At 41.3% G+C, this 25,559-nt stretch overlaps 2 protein-coding genes across 2 annotated transcripts; one reads left to right on the top strand and one right to left on the bottom strand.

The window, feature by feature from the left end:
* Positions 1-628: 628 nt before the first annotated feature.
* LOC122025258 (cytochrome P450 78A9-like) lies at positions 629-2,565 on the top strand. The gene is made up of 2 exons (XM_042584042.1): positions 629-1,678; positions 1,763-2,565. Exons 1-2 carry the CDS (start codon positions 680-682, stop codon positions 2,381-2,383), a joined length of 1,620 nt encoding a protein of 539 aa, XP_042439976.1. The 5' UTR covers positions 629-679; the 3' UTR covers positions 2,384-2,565.
* A 1,948-nt stretch (positions 2,566-4,513) lies between these two features.
* On the bottom strand, positions 4,514-11,499 carry LOC122023477 (rab GTPase-activating protein 22-like). Its single transcript, XM_042581599.1, has 5 exons — positions 10,952-11,499; positions 9,551-9,686; positions 9,382-9,431; positions 6,428-6,481; positions 4,514-6,230 (listed from the first exon to the last, which is right to left on the bottom strand). The coding sequence occupies exons 1-5, from the start codon at positions 11,074-11,076 to the stop codon at positions 4,979-4,981; spliced, it is 1,617 nt and encodes a 538-aa protein (XP_042437533.1). The 5' UTR covers positions 11,077-11,499; the 3' UTR covers positions 4,514-4,978.
* Between the last annotated feature and the right edge of the window lie 14,060 nt (positions 11,500-25,559).

Here is a 25,559-nt window from a genome sequence, read left to right as displayed (position 1 = left end):
AAAAATTCTAACCTAAAATGAACTTGAAAAGAAAAAAAAATAAAATTATGCAAGCCAAATTGAAAAGGATCAAAATTAATGGGCTGAGAAAAAAACACTTTGGGTTTGGGCTTTGAATGACACAATATCTTTTGTAATAATATAATGTGTGAAATTCAAAACAAATAGGAGCCAATGTGCAAAATATATCTATAAATATTTCTGTAGTAACAACTAAATATGAAAGTCCTGATCGCAGTAACAACTAATCTACGAACACGTAGATCTCAAAGATTATACTTGGGACAGGGTTTGACTGTATGTCATAGTACTTTAAACCACCTACAGGAAGGTCAGAGCCGAATCCAAGAAGTCAACGCCGTAGACATACGAGTCAACTGCACAGATCACATGGGTATGCTCGCCGTCTTCGTGGATTTCACGTGCGCCTACGGACAGCATTCCACGTGGCGCGCCCCCGCACGGCCTTGGCCCTGGTCCCTTTCCCGATCGTTAGCTTGTGGCGGCGGCTAAATTCTTACTACACGATAGATTCTGTAAAATCTTTTTTAGATTTGCTTGCGACGTGACACGTAAATTTTACAGCTAGCCGGACTGCGAGTTTATATAAGATCTTCCCTCCCCCATCTTCCTCCTCTCAATTCCGACAATCGATCACGTTTACTTTGGCCCATAGTTCATGGGAGGATCCGAAGCTGATTGCGGCTGGATTCTGTACCTCGCCGCCAAATGCGGCGGCCTCGACCTCCTCTCCCTCCTGCTCCTCGCATCGGCTATTTCCCTTACCACTCTGCTTCTCCACTGGGCCTTCCCCGGCGGCCCCGCCTGGGGACGCCACTGGTGGCAGCTCGGCCACCGGCCGTGGTGCCCCTCGAGCAAGGCCATCCCGCCGGGCCCCCGCGGCCTCCCCGTCGTCGGCAGCATGTTCCTCATGTCCGGCCTCGCGCACCGGAAATTGGCCGCCGCCGCTGCTTCTGTCCCCGGCGGCCACCGTCTCATGGCGTTCAGCCTCGGCGACACCCGCGTTGTGATCACGTGCGATCCGGAGGTGGCACGTGAGATCCTCCACGGTTCGGACTTCGCGGACCGGCCGACCAAGGAATCGGCCTACGCGCTCATGTTCCACCGCGCCATCGGATTCGCCCCCTACGGAGCCTACTGGAGCGGCCTCCGCCGCATCGCCGCCAGCCACCTCTTCTGCCCCCGCCAGATCTCCGCCTTCGCCACCGGCCGGGCCGAGATCGCGGACCAGATGGTCCGCGCCCTCCACCGGCTCAAGGCCGAAGCTAACCCGGTTCAGATTCGGGAGGTCGTCAAGCGGGCGTCGCTGAGCCACGTGATGTGGTTCGTATTCGGGCGAAGGTACGAGCTGGTAGAGGAGACCGAGGAGTGGAGGGAGCTGAAGAGCATGGTGGAGGAGGGATACGAGATGCTGGGGAAGCTCAACTGGTCCGACCACCTGCCGGCGATCGCCGGATTCGACCTCCAGCGGGTCCGCTCGCGGTGCGCTCGGCTCGCCCGCCGAGTCGACCGATTCGTGACCCGGATCATCGACGAGCACCGAGTCGAACGCAACTCAGGCGACCGCGACGCGCCCCCGCGCGACTTCGTGGACGTTCTGCTGTCCCTGCAGGGCGCCGATCGGCTCTCCGACGACGACATGGTGGCCGTCCTGTGGGTAAGCTCACCGGAGTTTCTACTGCCCAAAACATTTTATTAGAATTTTATTTTTTAAAAAATATATATATATATTTAATTGCAGGAGATGATATTTCGAGGTGCGGACACCGTATCGGTGCTGATAGAGTGGGTCTTCGCGAGGTTGGCTAAGCACGAAGACGTGCAGGCGAAGCTCCACGCGGAGCTGGACGAGGCGGTGGGGAGAGACTGGGCGGTGACGGGAAGCGAGCCGAGGCAGCCGCTGCCGTACCTTCAGGCGGTGATCAAGGAGACGCTTCGGATGCACCCTCCGGGCCCGCTGCTCTCTTGGGCCCGCATCGCCACGTCGGACGTCCGTGTCGGCCGCTACTTGATCCCCGTGGGGACCACCGCGATGGTGAACATGTGGGCCATCGCGCGTGACCCGGCCTACTGGGTCGATCCTCTCCGGTTCGATCCGCTCCGGTTCAAGGGGACCGAATTCCCGGTGATGGGTTCGGACCTGCGGCTGGCGCCGTTCGGGTCCGGGCGGCGGAGCTGCCCGGGGAAGGGACTGGCCGTGGCGACGGTCGAACTATGGGTGGCGGCGCTGGCTCTGGAGTTCGAGTGGCGGCCTCCGGAGGGCGAAGAGATCGACCTATCGGAGGTGCTCCGGCTATCGTGCGAGATGGCGGCGCCGCTGAAGGTGAGTCTACGCCAGCGGCGAAAACGGGCGGTGGCTTAAAGTTAAAAAGAAGAGTGAAATGAATTTATCTTTTGTAGTATAGTTGGTTTGCGCTATGTAAAATGGTTTTCTATTAATTCCGTATATTTATTTTATTGTGAGTTTTTATTTGTGCCGCGCGGACTTGTTAAAGTCCTACATGTAAAATAGTGGAATGAATATAATATTGACGGTTTATGATATTTCTGTCCTTAAATATATAGATATATATATTTAATAAAATATTTCTCGTTTAAAATAAAAATATATATTTTATCATTTAAATCATTATATTTATATATATTTTTAAGTATACATGAAATGAAAGGCTGTTTTTTTTAGTTTGAATTAATCAAATAATTTGTCCTCCTATTTGAAACTCGAAACCAATCAAACCACATTAAAAAAATATGTGTCACAATCCACAAACGAGTAAAACACCAAATGCCTTTTAAATTGGATGACACTCAAAAATAAACAAATAATATATTGTTAACACTTAAAAATAAATAAATAAAAAGGTATATTTATTGATAGATTGATCGTGATTCCTAAATGATTTAAGTGACCTTGATCAAGATAAGAGATGATCTATCTATCACTCACTCCTTGATCACTAGATTTTTTTTAAAAATAAAAAATTGTTGTATGTACTAGCTTTGAGTCGGCACTTGGATACCTTTGTCACATCTTATCATTTAAACAACCCACTTGCACAATAATGGTGGAACAACTCGCTTTAATTTTGCCATTGTGGATAGCTCAACTCAAGTGGTAGGGCATCCGGTTGTCGATTCGAAAGGTCATCGTGAGTTTGACATTGAGTAGTTTATTTCAAATGGATCCTATGAAGTCGTGAGGCCTAATAAAAGTATCAAAGTCCTCTCGAGAAAGATTGTGTGAAGGAACACAAGGCGATCGATCAAGAGAGGGTTTGCATATATATAATTTTTTGTCATGCGGTTCGTTGAATTCCACTTGTGTTTGGCAACTCATGAGGAACTCTTTATTGAAAAACTTCATACAAGTAAACTCCATGTGAGTCGCTCTCATGATGGTTCTATTTATTGATCAAGGCACTTTCAAGCATCTTTAGGTGCAATTCCAAGGAGGTGAGACAGCGAGAGGATAGATAGAGGTCGTAATCTAAGCAATTAATATTCTAATTTTTTTTTAATAGAATATTAATAAAAATCACGAGTGGTTCAAATGGTTTATAAATTATAAGGACGTAACTTGAGAGCTATTTATTGAAAAATCTAACACCAACTAATTCGATCATATCTCATGTGCAATTAAAGTGGATGGACAGACCCTAAAGGGAGTGGAACGAGGATGTTGAGTGAGGGCTACTTTAGTAGATTTTCCCATGAATTTAGATACTACAATGAAAATTTGAGTGATGGTAGAATTCCTAAAAACCTAAGCCACTTAGTTGTGGCTACTAACAGAGATACTCTATCTTACGCTTCCCTAAATAACCGCCAAGTTTTCCTTAGTCGAGCTCGAGCCATCGCTATCTTTTGTGGCATCATACATGCACCTTGTTTTCATAATTTGCTTTGTATTTTTTTTAATCTAGATATCTACCATTCGAACCGACTAATACTTTTAGATGTATGATTAATCCTTTGAAAGACCTAAATGCACCATTGTCATGAGGGCACCATGCACCTTTTATTAAAAGATATTATTCTTGCCCTTCACATGGATGTTATATCAGATAGCTTCGTCCAAGTTAGGTAGGCTCTATCGGTTACTTCGTTCGTAAACAAAAATCGTATACTTTTTAGTCAAATTGGTCTGATATTTTCAACCTTGATGAATATCTCCGAGAACAAAGAAATCATTAAAAAAAGAAAATAGAGTTGATGTTGATTAGATTCTCCAGATAGATTTGAATATCTTGCTCAGTATCTGAATAGATCTTCTTCAATGTCTTTGCCTGCTGACTCAGCAAGAAGAGTATCTAAATTTTCTCAGATTGGTTAAAAAGTAAGAAGAAGTCAACCTTAAAAATTTATTTTTCATTCCTAAAAATATAAATTAACATGGCATGTTTGTATGAGTGGTTGGCAAAACATTTGCCAACTCCTGTTGCTTTGATGATCACACTTCCTCCCTTGTCTGTAAAGAAGATATGAAAATGTCTGGTCTTAATTAGTCCCGAGTTTGAATCATATTCATCAAGATCAATTCATTAATGTACAACAAACATAACTATGAAATCTATGAACCAAAAGATAGAATTTTATGCCTACAGCCGATGTCGTGACACGAGACTGAGTCGTGCCACGTCAGGCCGGGTCGCGGGCGATCTGAACAATCCAACTGAACTGACACCTATGGTAACTTGATCATAACTGTTTACTACACTCAACTGCAATTCAATCAGGGAGTAAGCAAGTACACAAACAAGTGGAGAATCAGAATTGAATTTTGTTCCTTTACGTGAATTGATTGATTGTTGCAGCAATGACACAGTGAAATCTCCTGCACTTTGGGCTGGAGATAGATGATGAGTTTGTTTTGTTTTGTTTCGTTTAAGCGGGGACGAACATGGACGAGGTCGGAAGCAACAGATCGGTGATGGCAGCGAAAGCAAGCACCGCGAGATCAAATCTTCTGGTGCAGGCTCGTGACCAGATCATGGGCGTCATCCAACAGCCTCCAAACATCTAGGGTCCCTGCCATGCTGTTGCACTCCGTCACTATCTCATCCATGCTGTTGTACCTCTCGATGATCAGTTTGCGTCGCTGCAGCACGCATGCGGCGACGGCATAGAGAAGCAGGTCGTCGGTCGGGGGCGCCCGCAGCCTCATTATCTCCCGTGCAGACTTCCCAATCCCGGACCGAATTGCTGCCTGGTCCGCCCACATCACCTCCCACATGCTCATTGTCTGATCGAACGTAAGCTCCCTTCGTAACAGCACCAGCACCATTCTGTACACGAAGAAGCAATCCTGTGCCTGCAGTTTTTCCAAGTGTTTGTACAGGTGCAAGTCCTTGCACTTGATGATCTTTGAAACTGTGCTCAGTTGTCTCTGGATCCCAACCTCGTCGAGCCTGAAATTGTGTCGGGCCTTCCTCATGAAACCCACGAAACACCAGAAAGCTTCATGATCTTCTTTGATAACGGCGAGGATGGGTGTTAGGAGGTCACTCATTCCTTGGCAGTAGCCTATCTCTGGATCGTAGACTGCATATGCTTCAAGAACCGCGACCATACGAGCAGCATGGTAAATCATGCATGGGTCCAACTGGTCGTAATTTTTGAGACCGACGGATATTGCAGATTGGAGTGCCTTCTCTTTAGTGACAGAAGCTAGATTGGGAGAGTAAACCACCCAGTCTGAGTTGGCTCGGATAGCATCTAATCGGATTATACGCTGCCATGTTACAAAATCTTCAGATGTACGGTTATATTGAGAAAAATCACCTCGAATTGAAGGAAATCTTGTTAACTTGGGATCATGTTGCACGAGCATGTCTGAGATTGATGATCCGAGCAAGCTTTCAGTTTCATCTTCGTCCGATGATTCAGATGTAGAAGATTCAGTGCCCCAAGGATAGTTATCAAAATGAGTAACCTCAGTCTCATCTTCTATCTCCTCAAAGTTACATAAGCTGAATTCATCACTACCACTGTGAAGTAATTGATCGACTTTAAAGTTGTATAAGTTCCCTTCTGTGACAGTGCAGGAAGTTCTGGCACTTGTATCATCTTGAGAATCATGAAACTCACAGTCCTCGTTGAAGCAAGAACTTACTGAATTACCGCCTTCATCTATTGTGTTTAACCTATTTTCCTTACGACACTGACTCAGAAGTTGGTGGCATTTTCTCCTTAAACTTTCATATTTTTTCCTGTTAAGGGAGAAAATCATTAGAATACTAAGATAGTAAATCTCCGAACGAGCAACTAGGGATTGAAGAAGATCAGTGAAAACACATTCAACATTGAGCTTAACAATGAGAACAGTGTTGTAATGTTACCAAAGATGAATCAAGCAATGAACAGGGCATGAATTAACATTACAACCTTAAAAATTTAGTGTTGTTACCTTATCTGGTTTCCAGTGAGTGTTCGTTCAGCGTGTGAACTATTGAGATCATAACTGCATAAGGGCAAAATTATATACATTACATGTACAGATATATACAAAAAAGTGATAAATTGAAAAAATCTATGATACTTGGAAAGAATAAATATGATTGTACTTGGCATATGTGAAATATTTCTAGATACATTACATGTACAGATATATACCACCTTATGCCAAATATTATAGGTGTCTAACTATCTATCTTAGGTGCATCAAAGAGGCATACAAATAGTTACAGTTCATATTAAGGTCAATCTGGATACATCAGTGTCAATTCCTGGACGGTGCATGGTTGCTACTCCCACATCGGATGATCTCATCAAATCTGTAGGATTGTGTTTGTGACATTAAAGCAACCTAAATTTGATCTAGGCCGGGTCATCCCTAGTATTCAAAAACAACGAACTTGATGTCTTTATGTTTGCCCACTAAAAGTGCTCACTGTCCACAAAGATGAACCGAAAATTTTAGAATTTAAAGGACAAATGTATTATCTCCTAATAACGTCTGATGTTCGGCCTCTCTTCCCTTCAAATGGTCTAACTGATCAGAAGAGAGGAACTATCCCCTCCTTCAGTGCCCACTTTTAGACACAATATGGGTTCCAGTTGAATTTAATAAGAGCATCAGATTGTTTACTGGTTTTCATGCCATGTTGGTTCTGGTATTCATACTAGATATCCAATGATGACAATTAATACAGAGGAAGTGATTCGATGTCCAGTCACTCAGAGGTTTCCCTCTCATAAAGAGCTGAAAGGCCCTTCAAGGATACCAAGAGAGAGATACTCAGAGCAGACAGAGACAAGTGATTCAGAAAATGAATTAATGCTTAGTTGTTCCACCCGAATGTTTTGATTAACTAATTTCTCTTTTATTAAGGTAAAGGTGGACATTGAGCATCAAAAGTCATTTAATGTGGTCACCGGAGATTTATGGTGAACTATTGACTAACAACCAAGGTTTGCATCAGATATAGCAGAGTACAAAAGAACATAGCTTTGTGTCCAAGAATCGTTGCATAGTATTACTCCATAACACTTTAAAGCACTTGTCTGTTATTACAATGTTATCTTGATGGATTTCCAACTGTCTAACAAAGCAAGAAGGATAAGAATTGAAAATTTACATGTAGATCTGTATTATTTTAGAGCTGCTTAAACTGCTTATGCATTCGCATAGAGCGGTGAGGTACCCCCCTTGCATTCACTTATTAGAGCACCAATCCTAGCTTGTTAAATTTCAATCCATGTTCAAGTTAATATTTGTTAATATTGATTGGCTAACCATTTTTCCCAAATCTAGCATTGTTAAGAAAGGAACCGATATATACTTATATGGTATAACTTTCCTTTCATGTGTAGACGGCACTCCCCCTCCATGTGTGGGTAGGGTATTTTACTAGATTGGCCTGACCTCTGAACATATGAGTTGATACACATTAGTCGATTAGATTTTTGTTCTCTGATGCCATGTTAAGATTGATTGGCTAACCACTTATACCAAAAGCTCACATTAGTTGATTAGATTTTTGTTCTCTAATACCATGTTAAGATTGATTGGCTAACCACTTATACCAAAAGCTCAAACTCTGAGAAGTTTGACCAATTTATATTTATATGTTAACAATATTAAGAGTGATTGGCTAACCACTTATACTAAAAGCTCAAATTGTGAGAAATTTATATTTATATGTTAACAATATTAATTTGATTAAAATAGTTTCGCCAAATGCACAAACAAGAAGCACATTATCTACATTGCTTAAGTCACATATAGATTTTTTTGGGGCAAAAATCAAAAGGGTTCCCCAAATTTATATAATGATCAAACGGGGCTCCTTTTTTATTTTCATCAAAAAAATGCCCTTATTCTCAAATTACCCCTTCTATCATCTGCTCGTCATCCCTGCTAGGATGTCCTATTTCCCCTCACTGTCAATCTATACTCATGCATTCCCACATTGTAACCCCTTCCTCCACCTCGATTTCACCCTCGCCCCCTTTCTTGTGGTCCATAGCCTTAGGTGCACTTATTCAGGATGTTGATGGAAAATTTAATAATGTGTGGTCAGTCTCAATGCATGGTGGTGTGTTGACGCTCCACAACATTTGCAACGATAAGTTAAATACCAGCAAGCTAGTTTGATTGTTCAATGGCATGTTGTAGAGCATTAGTAACATGGAGGAGATCAAGTGGTAAATGGTGGAGCAAGGCGTGATGGCAGCCTTTCTAAAGCTTATAGAGGCGGGCAATGATATGGTGCAAGTGCAAGCATCGAGCTTCTGCTAGTTGTTGCCTATGATAATGAGCAAAGCATAATGGTTAGAGAGGTGTCTCGAGGTGTTGGTTGGGGTGCTTGACATTGACTCGCTCAAGGCGAAGGAAGTGGTACAATTAAAAACCTCTGGATTGTGCTACCTCAGGCATCCTTTTGATGAAAAATTAAAAGGAAAAAGGACATTGGTGATTCTATAAATTTAGGGCATCCTTCTGATTTTTGCCCAATTTTCCTTTATATTGAATGTGTTGGTTACTTAACATGCATGTGGATATATGTCATGTATATGTTATGTGTTGCTTAGATTCATGTGAAAAAAAAATATTCTATATAAAGTTATTGATTGAATCAGAGTTACGATAATTAGTTTAAATGTTTATTGATATGTAAAATTTGTTACATATACAATGCAACGAAATGAATCTGAGGTCTAGAGTACTCTTTACAAACAAGCTCCAATTGGCACAACCGGTGGTTTCAAATATGGACTGATAACAATCCATTTAAAATATTTCAGGTGAAGTCGTGAAGAAAACTGTTGGTTGACTCATTTCAAGAAGCTATGGACTATTAGAAAAGCTTCATAAGGACACTTAATAACTAAAATTTGAGAAAGACGACAGAAACTTACACTCCAAGGAGAAAAGGCCATACTTCAGCCCTGATTGATGGATCAACTCCCTAGCAACAGAAGGATGATAATTAGACATAGGCATAATATTTAAATATTTGATTATACAAGAGTATGGTGTATTTAGATACTAAATTAAAATCTATGGCATTTAAGATATAAAACTTACTCCACTTCTAACTTTTTTAATAAATTTGATTCCTCCATCATGAAACTTTCCTTCTGGTGACAATAGTCGGTGCCAATGTCGATAAGAAAGTGCATGTTTTCTTTTCCTCCTAGACCATGGTGATCTCAAGCTACCTCTACATGTAATTGACAATCGAATAAGCAATGAAGGAAATATATTATATACAGTAAAACAACCAAACTAACGTCAAAGAAAGAGAGACAGAGAATGATCCATATTGCGAGGCAACCTACAACTAGATAACAAGATGACAGGAAAATGATGAAAAATCTTCATCTGAGAATATAAGAGTATTGGCTACGCCAGGCTGAGTGATACTGTATACACAATAAAGATGAACCATTCAAAATCTAGTATAACATTTCTTATAGTTTGAAGGTCCACATTTATTGGTGAAAACATGATAAAAAGTAAATAAAGAGTAGCTTTTTAATTGTTAATAGGAAGTAGCAGATATCAAATTGTTAGAAGGTAGCCTCCAATGAAGAGATCACTCAACTAGTAAATAAAGAAATGACTTGAGATATAGTAATATCAATGGAGAAACAAATTTTACAGATACACAGAATCATTAAAATATTGATTCTGTAATATAATGTCCACAACTAGTAGGTTAATCATTAACAGACTTGTAAGCTATGCCATAACCTTCATATGATGCCAGGTTCAAAAATGAATAGGTTATAAAATAAAGAGAGAATGAGAAACTCATTCTGCACCTTGAAATCCTACACAAAAATCTTCTCTTCATGGACATTCTGGGTCCCCAACTACTGAGCAGCATGTAATGAAACAAGAGATATCAGCATAATCACAACATTTCTTCCCCCTAAGACGTAGGGTGATAAATGCAGATCTAGGACCATTTGGGGCAAGAGTTTTCAAGATAGACCAATCATATATACACTTGAAGTTTCTCGAGAGCAAAAAAAAAATCATTTAACGAAAGGGGAGGAACTAGTGATCATACGTTACCTTCATGTCAAATAACAAGCTTTAGATCAGAACTAAGAAGCTTCCCAACAAAATAGAAGAAAGCTAAAATCATGAGGGGAAGAAAGCGTCAAAGATAGAATATAATCGAAAACCAAAAGACTTTCTTTGAAAAAAAAATATATAGAAATACCACTGATAAACGAAGCCACAAAAAAATAAGAGATTGAATCAGCAACTAGTGAATTCCTTCCCTTTTATGCTTTACTTAATTACATTAAGAATGAAAAGCCTAAAAGAGATCTCCTTTCACTGATTCTCTTACGCAGTGCGACGTGAAGTGTGGAACAAGTAAAGGAAATTCTTACCTAATTTAGCTAGGAACTAAAAAGTTCTCCATGTGTACTGTAAGGAGAAGGAAAAACCCTAAGGATTTGAATAACTCACCGGTCAGGAATAGTGGCGGAAGCAACGATGAGAAGCGAACGCAGATGAATCCAGGACGACGCCAAGGGAGGCGACGAGGAAGGAGGAACCGAAGAGGATGATGGCGAATGCCTCAAGCCTTTCATCTACTTGCTATCCCCTTCCAGTTACCTTCCCTTCTAGCCCCCAATTGCCGATGAATCCAAAGACGAGATTTTTTTTCCCCCTTTTTTTTTCCCTATCCTTCGTTCATTTCGTCGCACCTACTTGAAAAGAAAAAAATAAAAAGTCGGCGAGCGAAGCCGGCCGAGGCCATCACGCTCGACTAGACTCCGGCATCCGGGCGCCGGACAAAAGGCGGAAGGAGACAAAACCGCCGAAGCCGATCGGACGCTCTGCCGCCTCCTTCTTGGCTGGCTAGTGGTAGATCCCGATCCGGCGCCCAAGTGCCGGAATTGATGAAAGCGATCGGAGAAGGATTTGATCGAGTCGACGCGACGACGCGGTTTATGGTAGCACGCGTGATCGATTGAACTGAGGACGTATTTTATTAGCTCTGTTCGTTGCAAAAAGGCAAAAGACCACCAAAACCATTTATTGCTAATTTAAATAATACATTATTTATAAAAACATCCTCATCCTTATTTAAAATTATGTTAATTTAAAAAAAATACTTTTTTTATTTTTGAGTCCGTGTCTTTTAAATTTTATTAGATAAATTTAGAGTATTTTTTTTATTTTTCATCTTATGTTATAGTAGTCTTAATAAAAATTAATATAATATAGAAAAAAATTACTCAAACCTAATAAAATTATCATATATGAAACTTTAAAATATTTTTAATTTAATCGAGTAGTAATTTTAGTCAAAACTGTTATATATTATATAACTTTGACCAAAGATATTACAGTAATAATGTTGAAATAAGAATATTTTTGAGATAAAAATAGGATAAGGTGTTGAAACGCAATTTATAAAAAAAAAAACATGTTGGAACAAATCCGTGTGAATTGTAATGAAAAAAACTCCTTTTTCAAAAATAATTTTTTTTATATTGTTTTTTTTCTAATTAAAAAGTAAAATGTTTAAATTTAAGGGGCTAGAAGCAAACTTCCCCAATTGACTTGAATTGAATAAGCTCAAGCCTCCTTCTTATCTTTTGTTGTTGAGTAATAATTGTTTGAGTGGATATAACTATATGCAATGGTTTTAAGTAGCATGTGTTAATGCACATGGAAGAAGAGATAAATGAATTGAATGGGCTTTAATAACAAAGTTTTAAAAATCGAGATAGAAAATTATTATGGAGAAGAAACAAATCGAGATAGAAAATTATATATATATATATATAAACTCCGAAGATTTAAAAAATTTGGAAGTCAAATCCTAACGCTTAATATTTTTCCCTAACATCCATGGAGGACTAGTTTATTAGTTATAGTTGAAATCGATCGAAGAGACCTCGTCATTAATTCGAGTCCATGTGCATTTGGTTGGCCTTCACATGAGGCATAAGAGAGTGGCATGATGCACGAAGGAGGTGGTAGGAAAGAAGGGACTAATTTAAAAGGGTTAACTTTTAGGTCATCAATGTGATCAGGTGTGCCCTTCGTTCGTGCCTCATAAGATTGACGACGACTTTCGACATTGGAAATATCTTCTATTTAGTAAAATTTATGTTGACGTGGGGAGAGAAGCTTCCGTGTATCCAAGAAAATTCACGATCAAGATTGAGATGAAGGTCAAAGTCAAGATTGATCAACGAAATCACCAATCTGATCGCCCCATTCAGTCGGATTGCTTCACCGATCCAATCGCTTTTCTCAGTCGAATTTACTTTGTTAATCCGATCACCTTGCTTAGTTGGATCAGTTTCACCAATCTAACTATCTCGCTCAATTGTATTACATTCATTTGATTATACTGACCGGCGACGCCTCTCAGTTTCACCAATGATCTCGGTCTCACCGACTGGATACTCCTGCCAATTTTGTGCCCTCTCGGCCTTGCCAATCTGACACTCCGTAGCGGACCATATCCTTTGGCCTATCTATCTCAATATGGGCTGGCATAGCCTGTGGGACAACACGTGGACTGACGTAATATGTGGAATAGCGTGTGGGTTACATAGAGCAGTATGGTTATCGTAGCGTGATCCCACACTATCTTTCATAAATACAATAAATACAAAATGTGGGTGACATGACTGTATAATACGATGGTGATACGACGACATGATATTTTCTCTACTAGGAGGTGACGTCTCATTAATTAATACCTAGAGAAAGATATTAGTCCTCTAGCATTATCATAAAAGGAGTCTGCCCTTGCGGTACGCTCACGTAAAAATGCATACATATACTTTCCGTCATTTTTGTTGGTGCAATCGTCCTTGAGTAAAGATTGACCAATTTGACTAAGCTCAAATTAGCTCGAGGTTAAGTTTCGATATCTGACAAAACATGAGAGAGAAGTCGAGTAGGTCAAGGGAGGACCAAATACTTGTCCAGAGAAGTTATAATTGGAGGTTAGGCAACGAAAAGTCCTAACTGAAGGTTAGGCAATGGAAAAACCATAGTAAGTGAAGCTAAGCATTGGAAGTCCTAGCGGGGGTTAGGCAGTGAAGACCTAATTGGGAACTAGGCAACAGAAAAGTTCTAGTGAGTGAAGCTAGGTAATGGAAGTACTAATGGGCCTAGGCAGTGAAAACCTAGTTGAGAACTAGTTAACGAAAAACCCTGGTCAGCGAAGCTAGACAGTGAAAGTCCTTGCAGGGCTAGGGAGTGAAGACCTAGTTAGAAACTAAGAAATTGAAGTTCTAACGAGGTTAGGCAGTGAAGACTTAGTTGGAAACTAGGCCGTGGAAGTTCTAACGAGGTTAAAGAATGAAGATCTAATTGGGAACTAGACAATGGAAGTCTTAGTGGGGTTAGGTAAAGGAAAAGTTCAAGTGAGTCGAAGGTTGACTTGGCACTTGGTGATTGAAAGTCCAACGGGAGTTGGCACGAGATGAAAATTCCAAGTGGGTCAAAGGTTGACCGGACACTTGGTGAAGAAGACCTGGCAAGTCAAGGATGACAGGATGCTAGGCAACGAAAAGTCCTAATGAGTGATGGATGACTTTAGGGTTAGGCAAAGAAACCCTAAACTCGAGTTAGAGGTCACGGTTGGACAATCAATTAGATCAATCGATAATTGGCTAATCGATTGGGACCTACTCCTATTGATTAGGCATTTGATTAAGTTGATTGCTTAATCGATTGGGAGGTTTTCGTGAAGAACTATAAGAGTTTGAATCGATTGGCTAATCGATAAGGTCTTATGTTAATTGATTGGGGTAATCGATTAAGGATGTTTTCGTATGAGAACAGTAGGGTTTGAAAATGATGGGGGCAATCGATTAAGACTTCAACCGTCGATTAGGGTAATCGATTGAAGCCTGTTTGTGAGAGCATTGTAGGTGCTGGAATCGATTGGGAAATTTTTGTAGGACCAGACCAATAATCCGAGGTTCGATATTATGTGGTTCAATATGTTTTTTTTATTTCAAAAATAACACCTGGTAATGTATTTTATAAAACAACATCATTACGGTGATGTATTTAAAAACTCAACGTGTTTATTTTAGAGTTTATGCAAACATTAAAGTGATGTTGATTTTAAAAAAAATAGTACAATCATGTTATTTTTTGAAATCCATTTCTATAGGTCATACCCCGAGCACCCCAGTCAGTTTCACCATCATTGGTAGAGAAGTAAATTATCTAATTGGGGACCAGATACTTGTCCAGAGAAGTTATAATTGGAGGTTAGATAATGGAAAGCCCTAATTGGAAGTTAGGCAATGGAAAAACTCTAGTGAATAAAGGTAGATAATGAAAGTCCTAGCGGGACTAGGCAGTGAAGATCTAGTTGGGAACTAGACAACGAAAAAGTCCTTGTAAGTGAAGCTAGACAATGAAAGTCCTTGTGGGGCTAGGGAGTGAAGACCTAGTTAGGAACTAGGCAATTGAAGTTCTAACAAGGTTAGGCGGTGAAGACTTAGTTGGGAATTAGCCAGTGGAAGTCTTAACAAGATTAAACAGTGAAAACATAATTGGGAACTAGACAATGGAAGTCCTAGTATAGTTAGGCAAAGGAAAAGTTCAAGTGAGCCGAAGGTTGGCTAAACACTTGGTGATTAAAAGTCCAACGGAAGTTGGTACCAGATGAAAAGTCCAAGTTGGTCAAAGGTTGATCGGACACTTGGTAAAAAAGACCTGGTAGGTCAATGATGACCTGATGCTAGGCAACGGAAAGTCCCAACGAGTGACAAATGACTTTAGGATTAGGCAAATTAAGGAACCCTAAACTCGAGTTAGCAGTTAGAGTTGGACAATTGATTAGACCAATTGATGATTGCCTAATCAATTGGGCCCTACTCCTATCGATTAGGCATTTGATTAGGTTGATTGCTTAATCGATTGGGAGGCTTTCGTGGAGAACTGCAAGACTTTGAATCGATTGGCTAATCGATTAGATCTTATATTAATTGATTAAGGCAATCGTTGTTGGATCGTAGAATTTGCTAGAGGGGGGTGAATAGCGATCGTTAAAAAAAACCATTATTAAATCGAGTACACAGTGGAAAAATAAAAGGCACAACGCTAACACAAACCAATTTTACTTGATTCGGAGTCTTAGTCGACTCCTACTCCAAGGTCCGCACTCGTCGAGTGCTTTTGGTGGGCAATCACTAATAGTTCACAAAAACGATTACAAAATAAGTACAAGAACTATGAAAAGCATACCGACAACAATTGAAAAGAAAATCGAGTCGCAGGTTATCGGAGAGGCTTCGCAACGTCGCAAAAACATAGCGCAATAGAGCAGTCGTAGAAGAAGTTGTTGTCCGTAGCTCCAGAGGAAGGCTCCTTTTATAGGAGTGCTCCGGGCGCTTGGATCCCTTCCGGGTGCCCGGACCGTGAAGTCGGCCCGGCCAATCAGCGCGCTCCACATTTACTACGAGATAGACTTTTGCCTTCCGGGTGCCCGGACCAGTTCCGGGCGCTTAGACCAACTCCGAGCGCCTGGATCCCTTCCAAGCGCCCGGACCACCATTTTCCAGAAACTCGTTTTCCTGCAAGAAAATGTTAGTCCGAGGTAAAATAAAAATTATACTACCATGTAAAACAAAGTGTTAACACAATTATAGTAAAAATGATAGTAATTAGATTCTGTCTCACCAAGACCAAAATCTAGTCACGATCTCAACTTAGATTCCCGAAATGGTTCTAAGTTGGATTGACGCCTACTGTTCCCTCGAACGGGGAACGCACCCTCACCAAGTCACTCCTCTCCACTAGCTTACCTTAACTTACCTGCTAGACATCCGGACAGCCCGTCAACCTGTCTAGACTTCGTACCAGCTATCCGGTCAGCCCGTCAACCTAGCTGAACTTCCCTGCAATACTGAGTTAACACAATAGATAAGATGGTAAGGTAAAATAGTGTTAACAGAATTCAAGTATAACCTAGGGTTATCTCCCCCTAGGATTGCCTAGCTTCACTCACTAAGACTTACATTGTCTGACTTCACTCACCAGGACTTCCTCCTCCTAGCTTCACTCGCTAGGCCCGGCTTCACTCACCAAGACTTCCTCCGCCTAGCTTCGCTCGCTAGGGCCCGGCTTCACTCACCAGGACTTCCTCCGCCTAGCTTCGCTTGCTAGGGCCCGGCTTGACTCACTAGGACTTCCATCACCTATCTTCACTCACTAGGGTCCGACTTCACTCACCAGGACTTCCACTACCTAACTTCACTCAATAGGGTCTGACTTCACTTACCAGGACTTCCACTACCTAGCTTCACTCAATAGGGCCTGACTTCACTTACCAAGACTTCCACTACCTAGCTTCACTCACTAGGACCTGCCTTCACTCACCCGGACTTCCACTACCTAGCTTCACTCACTAGGACCTGCCTTCACTCACCAGGACTTCCACTTTACCTAACCTCCAGTTAGGACTTCTCCTTGCTAGTCATCTAGTCCTGACTAGACTATTCTTTTCCAAACATCAAATCCTGTTTGGATTAACCCTTGGTCAAATTGACCAGACTTATATATATTGTCAAATATCGAAACTCTATAGGTCAACTGCACCAACAATCGTTTAAGGATGTTTTCGCATAAGAACAAAAGGGTTTGAAAATGATTAGGGTAATCGATTCAGACTTTAACAATTGATTGGGGTAATCGATTGAAGCTTGTTTACGAGAGCACAGTAGGTGCTGGAATCGATTGAAAGATTCTCGCGAGAACAAAAAGCTTCTGAATCGATTGGGTCAATTGATTAGAAGTTGTTAAATCAATTAGTATAACTCACCAATCAATTAGATGGGTGAAAAATAGTCGTTTTGCAGGTTTTGAACGATCAAGCTAATGTGACAATTAATCGGGATAAGTCAATCAATTAGGAGGCGTCGAAGTAATCCTGAAAAGAGGTTTCGTAAAAATTTGAAGCAAGAGTTGTTAACGCTAGTTCTTGGAGATTCTGAGGTGAGGTGCTGCTGTATTTTATTTTTTAGTAAACAAGTGGCATTTCCGAGTAACAAGAGATCAAGTAAGGTTTTATTGTATTGTATATTTATTTTCTTGTTCTTGTTGTATTCTTATTTCGAGCTTGTACGAGACTTTTTCGTCTTTGGAAAGTTTTCAAGAATGAGAGATTTCATAGAAGATGAGATCGTGAGAGCCGGATCTTGAATTAGTCATCTCAAGAAGATGGAGGCCAAGTTAAAAGACGAATGTGTTAGCATTACTTCAAGTTTTCCGCTGCAAATTAAGTTCAAAGAAGCATTAGAAGTTATTCACCCCCCAAGCTTTCTACATGTTCTAACAATTTTCTTTATCTACTATTCATCTTCTCCACCTCCCCTATCGGAAACTTACTTGATCGTGGAAGTGGACAAGATAGGGCACCCCGACCTCTATTCTAACTCTCCTCTTTCAAGTGTAGGTGTAGCAAGTGCTCCTGGTGATCCGACTCCTTTCCTTTTCTTCCTGGAAGATTCAACGACTCAATCGACGTACAAGACCGTTCACTGATGGTTCACCATCGTTGATGACAAGAACATAGGTGATATAAGTTACATCACCTACAATAATCTACTGAGCCAACTTTGTATTGATTTTTTACATCAGTAGAATTCGATATCTATCATTTGAAAAGGAAGGGTTGACTATGTCAGCTAATAATCTTGTCATAGTTATAGTTAAAAAGTCTCATTGAGAATCCAAATCAATATGTTAAAGGGGGATCTTCTCTTATCGTATTTTTAAAATGGTTTTTTGGATGAACTAATAGTTCCATCAATCAAGTTTTCCAATTGATCGACTCATATTAATTTTAAATTTTAATTTCAAAAACATCGATCAATCTATGCGTAGAGCCCTCTTACGCTCAGCTACAGTTTGTGAATGTTGTTCTATTCTATTCGTACTATGACATAAGTCTATTTTTTTAATTCACACCCGCTATCGACTCAGTAGAGTGTTTGGTCAAATATCAAAATCTTGTAGCCTACGCTTGGATCGTCCAATCTCGCTTTGACTCTTTCTAATATGGAAAAAAAACGTGGAATATTGTTCGAGGAACAGGTCAACCCTTTCCTTGTCAATTTTCAGACGCCGTCAATTTTCAAAAGAAAATTTCTTTTTGAATCAAGCCGAAAATATTTTTTTTAAAAAAAAATCTCGTGTAAAATTTCTCTACCGGAAATTGGCGGGAACCAGCGGGGACTTTACCCGCCCAACTTCCACCTCGTTTCCACCCAACTGCCGATCTCGTTGACCAAAATCTCGTTTCTATCAAGTCAACTCTTCGCGTTCGACTTGGTGCGTTTGTATAAGTAGCTCTGATCGGCGCTGCTCAACTCTTCGCGTCCTCGATGGTCTCCGTCGGCCTTCAGCGCCGTGCCGCCTCAGTTTGGCATTCCGCGATCCTCGCTGCGGAGGCGGCCCGGCACATGGGGTCATCCATCTCGTGGTCCAGCTCGTCGGCGGCAGCCGTCTCTGGCCGTTGGCTGCCCATTGGTGGAGCAGGCAGAGTGGCGAGGGTTGGCGATTAGGATCCCAGTGGGTTGGCCAGCCGGTAGAGCGGGTGCCGCTTTGGCGCTCAAATTAACTGACTCAATTGTAAAATTATTACAATAATATTAAGTATTTACAAATATAAATATATTTTTATAAAACTAAAAATAAATATTATTGAAAATAAAAATGTCCAAGTTTCAAATTATACGGTCATACCTCTATGAATATGATAAAAATGTCCAAAGTTTCAAATTAACCGACCTCGCGCGCTGGCGGCTGTTTCTTTTCCATCTTCTTTTTTATTTATTTAGTAATTGATTAAAGGGCACATGATTTTTTTTAAACGAACCTAACTATCAGAAAATTTTCCAAAGCACATATTTATTTCTCATTTTACTCGACAGAACACTAATGCGATACTTAATTTCAAAGAACAACGCTCATAGGCGTAAGGATGTCATTTAATCTCTAGTTATGTTATATTTATAGAATTTTATGTTTCAAATAAGATGTGTAATCATACGATGTTAGACTTATGAAATATTCATCATGAGCATTTTCTGATTTACTCTAGCGGCTGATGAAAATTTTCATAGAATCAAATTGATAATTCAATATTCGATATTATCTGGTTCAATATTTTTTTTTATTTCAAAAAATAACACCTGGTAATGTATTTTATAAAACAACACCATTAACATGCTTATTTTAGAGTTTATGAGGGGTCGGACCAATAATCCTAGGATAATTAACGAGGTTAACTGAATTATCATTTTTTTTATTTTTTATTTATTTTAGAGTTTATGCAAACATTAAAGTGACATTGATTTAACAAACAAAAAAAAAACAGCACAATCATATATTATTTTTTGAAATCCATTTCTATAAGTCATACCCCGAGCATCTCAGTTAGTTTCACCGTCATCCATAGAGAAATAAATTAGGAAACTAACTAATCCTTATCCATTTCTATAAACCTATCATGTGGTATGATCCTGTCCGAAGGCGCGAAACTGGAAAGTCGGAGAGGTGGCAGTTCCGCTAATTGGATGAAGACCTCGCTCTTCTCTGTAAAATAAAATAAAAACTAAGGAAGGTGTCTTTAGCGCTGACCCTCCGACGCTCAAGTTAGAAATAGAAGAAGAAGAGAGTGAAAGTACTAGGGACAGAGATTCATCTTGTCTTTCTTCATACCTGACATACTCTTTTATACCTTTCTCAATGACCCTCTATCTTCCCCTATTTAATGATGTTATTAATTACCGACGGAAAGCATCTTTGTCTTGGCTTCTTCTCATTTAATGATAGATGAAGTGTTCTTGTTTGTTTTCTCTTTCCCTCATTAATTATTTATCTTTTCCTCTTTTATTATTTTATCGGTTCATTATGTGTACAATGCCAACGCCCTACCTCGAGTCGAATGGGTGGCCCACTCAGCTCGAGCTCCTGGCCCCCTCAGTTTGCTCTCCTGTCGACCGGGTTGACCAGTCACCGATTTACTCAAATGGCCAACTGGACAATGATCACTCTGATCGGTGGATGAACCGCTTCACGCTCGGGTGCGGTCAAGCCTTACTTAAGCCCTAACGTTTACCGCCTTAACTTTGACCTACACTATCACCCACTCGTGCCAGATAGGCTCCTCTTTATCGTCGCATTACAAACCTCTCCTTTAAATCTAGTCGAAGGAACTGCAAGTCCAACTGACTGGACAAGAAGATGTTTCTTCGGCGATTTCAAGGTCTGTTCGACCCATATGTCGATCGGCCTGTGCTTGGTCTTTAGTCGCTGATCGGCCTACAAGCCAACTCCACTTTAGCTTCATTCTACCGTTGCCAGGTTCAGCCCTGTGACTCGTTCTTTGTGCCGATCGAGATGATATGCAACAACACTTGACACATGTTTTTCGTTTTCCCTACGCATCCTCGGGCGAGCTCGATCGTGACTGACATCTTCTAAATTTCTTGAAGATCGTGCAAATCACTAATAATTATGGACGAGTATGTGACCATACCTTTTTAATTAAGCTCATTAAATGCTACCCGGTGACCGAAGGACACGTGTCCTTCACTGCCGCCGTACGCTCGACGTGACAGACGGATATTCTCTTGTAACGAGGTGTGCACCTTTTCAAAATCAATGATGGGATCTTCTTCTAGGTTTTCGTGGCTTTGGATCGAACGACTGAGGTCTATTGACCGCAAGGTTTATAAACCTCGCATGCATCGTCGTCTCCCTCACTCTGCGTCTTCGTCTTCGAACTTTCCGGTGACACTACGTTCTTCTTCTTTTCCGACGGTCGTAGCGATCTCTCTAGTAAGCTTTCTGTACCCTTCAACTAGCTCTATTTGTTGTTCTTTCAATCGAACTTTTTCGTTGTTTCCTGTCGACGTTTATTTTCAATAGCAAGCTCCTCTCAACCTCCTACCTTCGTCCCTGGGCTCTGGTACACGTTCATCGAGTCCAGGTTTGATAAAGGTGATGCTTAGAGTTTGAGAGCTGCCTTTGAAATTCCTTCCGATTATGATATCGGTCTTCCTTCAGCCTTTGACCACCCGAATGAACAGCCTCCGGATTTTGTATGCTTTTTCAGGGACCAATTTACCGCCGATATACGGTTCCCAATCTACCCTTTCTTTTCTACCATTTGTAAATATTTTCTGTAGGATCGAAAAGAATTTAGATATCTCCACAATGGTATGATATTGTCCACTTTGGGCCTAGGCCCTCATGGCTTTGCTCTTGGGCTCTCCCCAAAAGGTCTCATGCTAATGGAGATATCTTTCTCTTATAAACCCATGATCTTTCCCATGTATTTTCAATATGGGACTATGTTTGTAATTTTGCAACACCAACAATCCCCCCCCCCCCCTCAAGCAAAGGACCACAGGCTTCCCATGTCCGATCCTCGACCCACCAGGTCTTCCTGCCCCTCGGTCCACCCGACCTACTAGGACTTCCTTGCCTAGCCGCAACTAGGACTTCCTGCCTGGTGTCTAGTTCTCTTGATCCGAACATAGGAGCCCCCTCTTTCTTTGTTCGAGGTCAATATTGTACCCACATGACTTAATCAGATCATAGCTCTTGTGCACAGTCGGCGGTTAAACCTTCGGCCGATCCGGGCTCTGATACCAATTGTAGGATCAAAAAGAATTTAGATATCTCCACAATGGTATAATATTGTCCACTTTGGACCTAGGCCCTCATGACTTTGCTCTTGGGCTCTCCCCAAAAGGCCTCATGCCAATGGGGATATCTTTCTCTTGTAAACTCATGATCTTTCACATGTGTTTTCAATATGGGACTATGTTTGCAACCTTGCAACACCAACATTTTCATATTTCTCTCCATCAACTAGTGCCAAACTCCTTTCGGCTGTTGTGCGAGGTCGTCGTTCTGTTCTGCCTGCACAACATTCCTCTTACTCCTCAGTTCTTCTACTATTTCTATGATCCCAAATTGTCCGAGTTGAGGACTTTTCTCTTCCAAGCCCGAGTGGGCCTAATCTTCTTTGACAAGATGTCGTCCTCCAACAAGTATTGGAAGGACTACAATTTCTTTGTTCGCTTTCCTGAGCGGCTGGATTTTCCGACCAAGTGGCAATTAGAAGTGTCGAAACCTCCCGAGCTCAAGAAATATAAGAGTTGCTCGGATTACCTTCATGTAGCTTCCAGCTTGGCCAGTCAGAAATACCATATACATAAGTTGCTACTAGAGAGTGTCCTCTATGTGTTTGGCCTGAGCTCGATCCGCACAAGGCTTCCGTCCAGCCTAGGTATGCTCTTTCTTTTCCCTAACCTTTGAATCTAACTGATTTTTTTTCCTTTTGTGCAACTTGAATCATGTTACGAGCGTGTTTGGCCATCAAGTGTAAGTTTGCGGACGCAGACATCAATGTCGCAGTCGTGGCCGAACTAGAGAGTCGCGGTCTGCAGCCAGTCGATTCCTATGAGTGCTAGGGAGAGGCGCTGGAGGAAGTCGGACAACCGCGAGTGATGCGGCGGCTGCCACAATGTACCTTCTACCTGAACGACCGTTCATGGTCTCGATCGCTGTCGCTTCGAAGTTGGCAACTTCCGACGTGCCCCTGCAACACCGCAAGAGGCGCCGAGTGGAAAGTTCCTCCCAAACTGCCACTCAACCCTATAGACTCCTACCACGATCAACCCATCGACCTAGCTGGACTTCGTGCCAGACATTAGATCAGCCCGTCGACCAGTCTGGACTTCGTGCCAGCTATCAGGTCAGCCTATCGACCTAGCTGGACTTCGTGCCAGCTATCAGGTCAGCCCATCAACCTAGCTGGGCTTCTCCTACACACTTATTCAAAGTATTAGATCACAACGAGACTAACTTAACCTACTTTGTCATTCATCAAAACCTGAGTTTTGCCTTCCGGGCGCATGGACCAACTCCGAGCGCCCGGATCCCTTCCAGACACCCGAACCACCATCTTCCAGAAAGTCCTTCTCCTGCAAGAGAATGTTAGTTCGAGGTAAAATAAAAGTTATTCTACCCTACAAAACAGAAGTTAGCATAATTATAGTAAAAGAGTAATAATTAGATTCCGTCTCACCGAGACCGGAATCTAGTTACGATCTCAACTTAGATTCCCGAAATGGTTCTAAGTTGGATCGACGCCTACTGTTCCTTCGAATGGGGAGCGCGTCCTCACCAAGTCACTCCCCTCCAGTGACTTACCTTAACCTACCTGCCAGATATTAGGTCAGCCCGTCGACTTATCTGGACTTCATGCTAATTATTAGGTCAGCTAATAGACCTAGCTGGACTTCGTGCCAGACATTAGGTCAGCCCGTCGACCAGTCTGGACTTTGTGTCAGCTATCAGGTAAGCCCGTCGACCTAGCTGGACTTCGTGCCAGGTATCAGGTCAGCCCATCGACGTAGCTGGGCTTCGTGCCAGTTATTAGGTCAGCCTGTCGACCTAGTTGAGCTTCTCCTGCACACTTATTCAAAGTATTAGATCACAACGAGACTAACTTAACATACTTTGTCATTCATCAAAACTTAAGTTAGACCATTGGTGCTAACTGCACCAACACCATTGACATATATTCTCCAAGTTGCTGTCAGCTCAGCATTCTGGACCTCTGTGACGAAATCGGCCAAGGCCTGAGCTTCGATAACCGTTCATGGTTGATACTAAATATTAAATTCACTTAGCTCGGTTGTCCATTTGATTAGTCGTCCAAACGCCTCTGGGTTGAGAAGGACTCTTCCCAGGGTACTGTTGGTCATGACGATGATCGGATGAGCTTGGAAGTACGGGCGGAGTCTCTGAGTGGTAAGAACCAAAGCGTAGGCTTTTTCGAGACCAGTGTAGCGGGATTTGGCGTCTTTCAATATATGGCTTAAAAAGTACACGGTTGTTGTTCATGGTCGTTCTGCTTGACTAATGCCGAGCTGACCGCATAGTCGATGGACGATAAATAGATCCAAAGTGGCTCCCCGGTGCTTGGCTTAGCTAACACGGGTAAAGAGTTAAGATACTCCTTGAGTTCTTCCAACTTTCAGTCACACTCCGCGTCCCTTAGAATCTTCGCTCGGCGCAGCACCTTGAAGAATGGTAGACTCCGACCGGATGACCTGGATATAAATCTAGATAATGTTGTGATCCGTCCGGTCAGTCGTGAAACGCATCGAGCATGCAAATCAGCTCATAGTGTTAGAGTGTATACTGAAAGTCTAAGCTTTTGTAAACATTTATTTTGAATAAAAAATCACATTTGGTCAAATTATCTACATTTGTTTGTAGTTGTTCAATTAATTTATATTGTAGATAACATAATATGTGGTGTCACATACAGAAGATAATGTTATCAGTACCTTATAAATTATAAACAGTAGCTCACGACCAAAATGGAAATGAACAAACCATTGGAAGGTCGTAGTGTAATTAGGTATTAGTTTATCTTAACTATATAATTACACTAGTACACTTAGAGTGTATTGAGTAGGACCATCAGAGGTCATTTCTTTTATACTGACTTTATAAAGGAACAAGACCTCAGTTATTATGGAAGTGTGTGCTCTTAATACTAATATAATAACAAACACATATATTTGATATCTATTTCTTTAATTTATCAATGGGTGAGATTTAGTTCGATAAATCAATAAGCCCGATAAGTTGGGAAATGATATCACTTATAGTGTGTGTTATTGATTATAGAAGGAAACTGTGTCCTAGTGATCTAGGTTGATAATGTCCCCAAGAGGAGCTCATAAGAATTGTCATGTTAAACCCTGCAAGTGGACTTAGTCTGATATGACGATAAGGTTGAGTGGTACTATTCTTGGATTAAGATATTAATTAAATGAGTTGTCAGTAACTCACTTAATTAGTGGTCATTCGACATCTTAAACACAGGGAGACTAACACACTCATAATAAGAAGGAGCCCAAAAATGTAATTTGGGATTGGTGCGGTAGTTCAATAATAGTTCTTTAGTGGAATAAATTATTATTGATAAAATTAAGTTGTGTGTTCGGGGCGAACACGGGATGCTTAATTGTATCGGGAGACCAAAACC

Source organism: Zingiber officinale, chromosome 9B (assembly GCF_018446385.1).
Source record: "Zingiber officinale cultivar Zhangliang chromosome 9B, Zo_v1.1, whole genome shotgun sequence".
Classification (NCBI taxonomy): Eukaryota; Viridiplantae; Streptophyta; class Magnoliopsida; order Zingiberales; family Zingiberaceae; genus Zingiber; species Zingiber officinale.
This window is presented reverse-complemented; position numbering and strand designations above follow the sequence as displayed.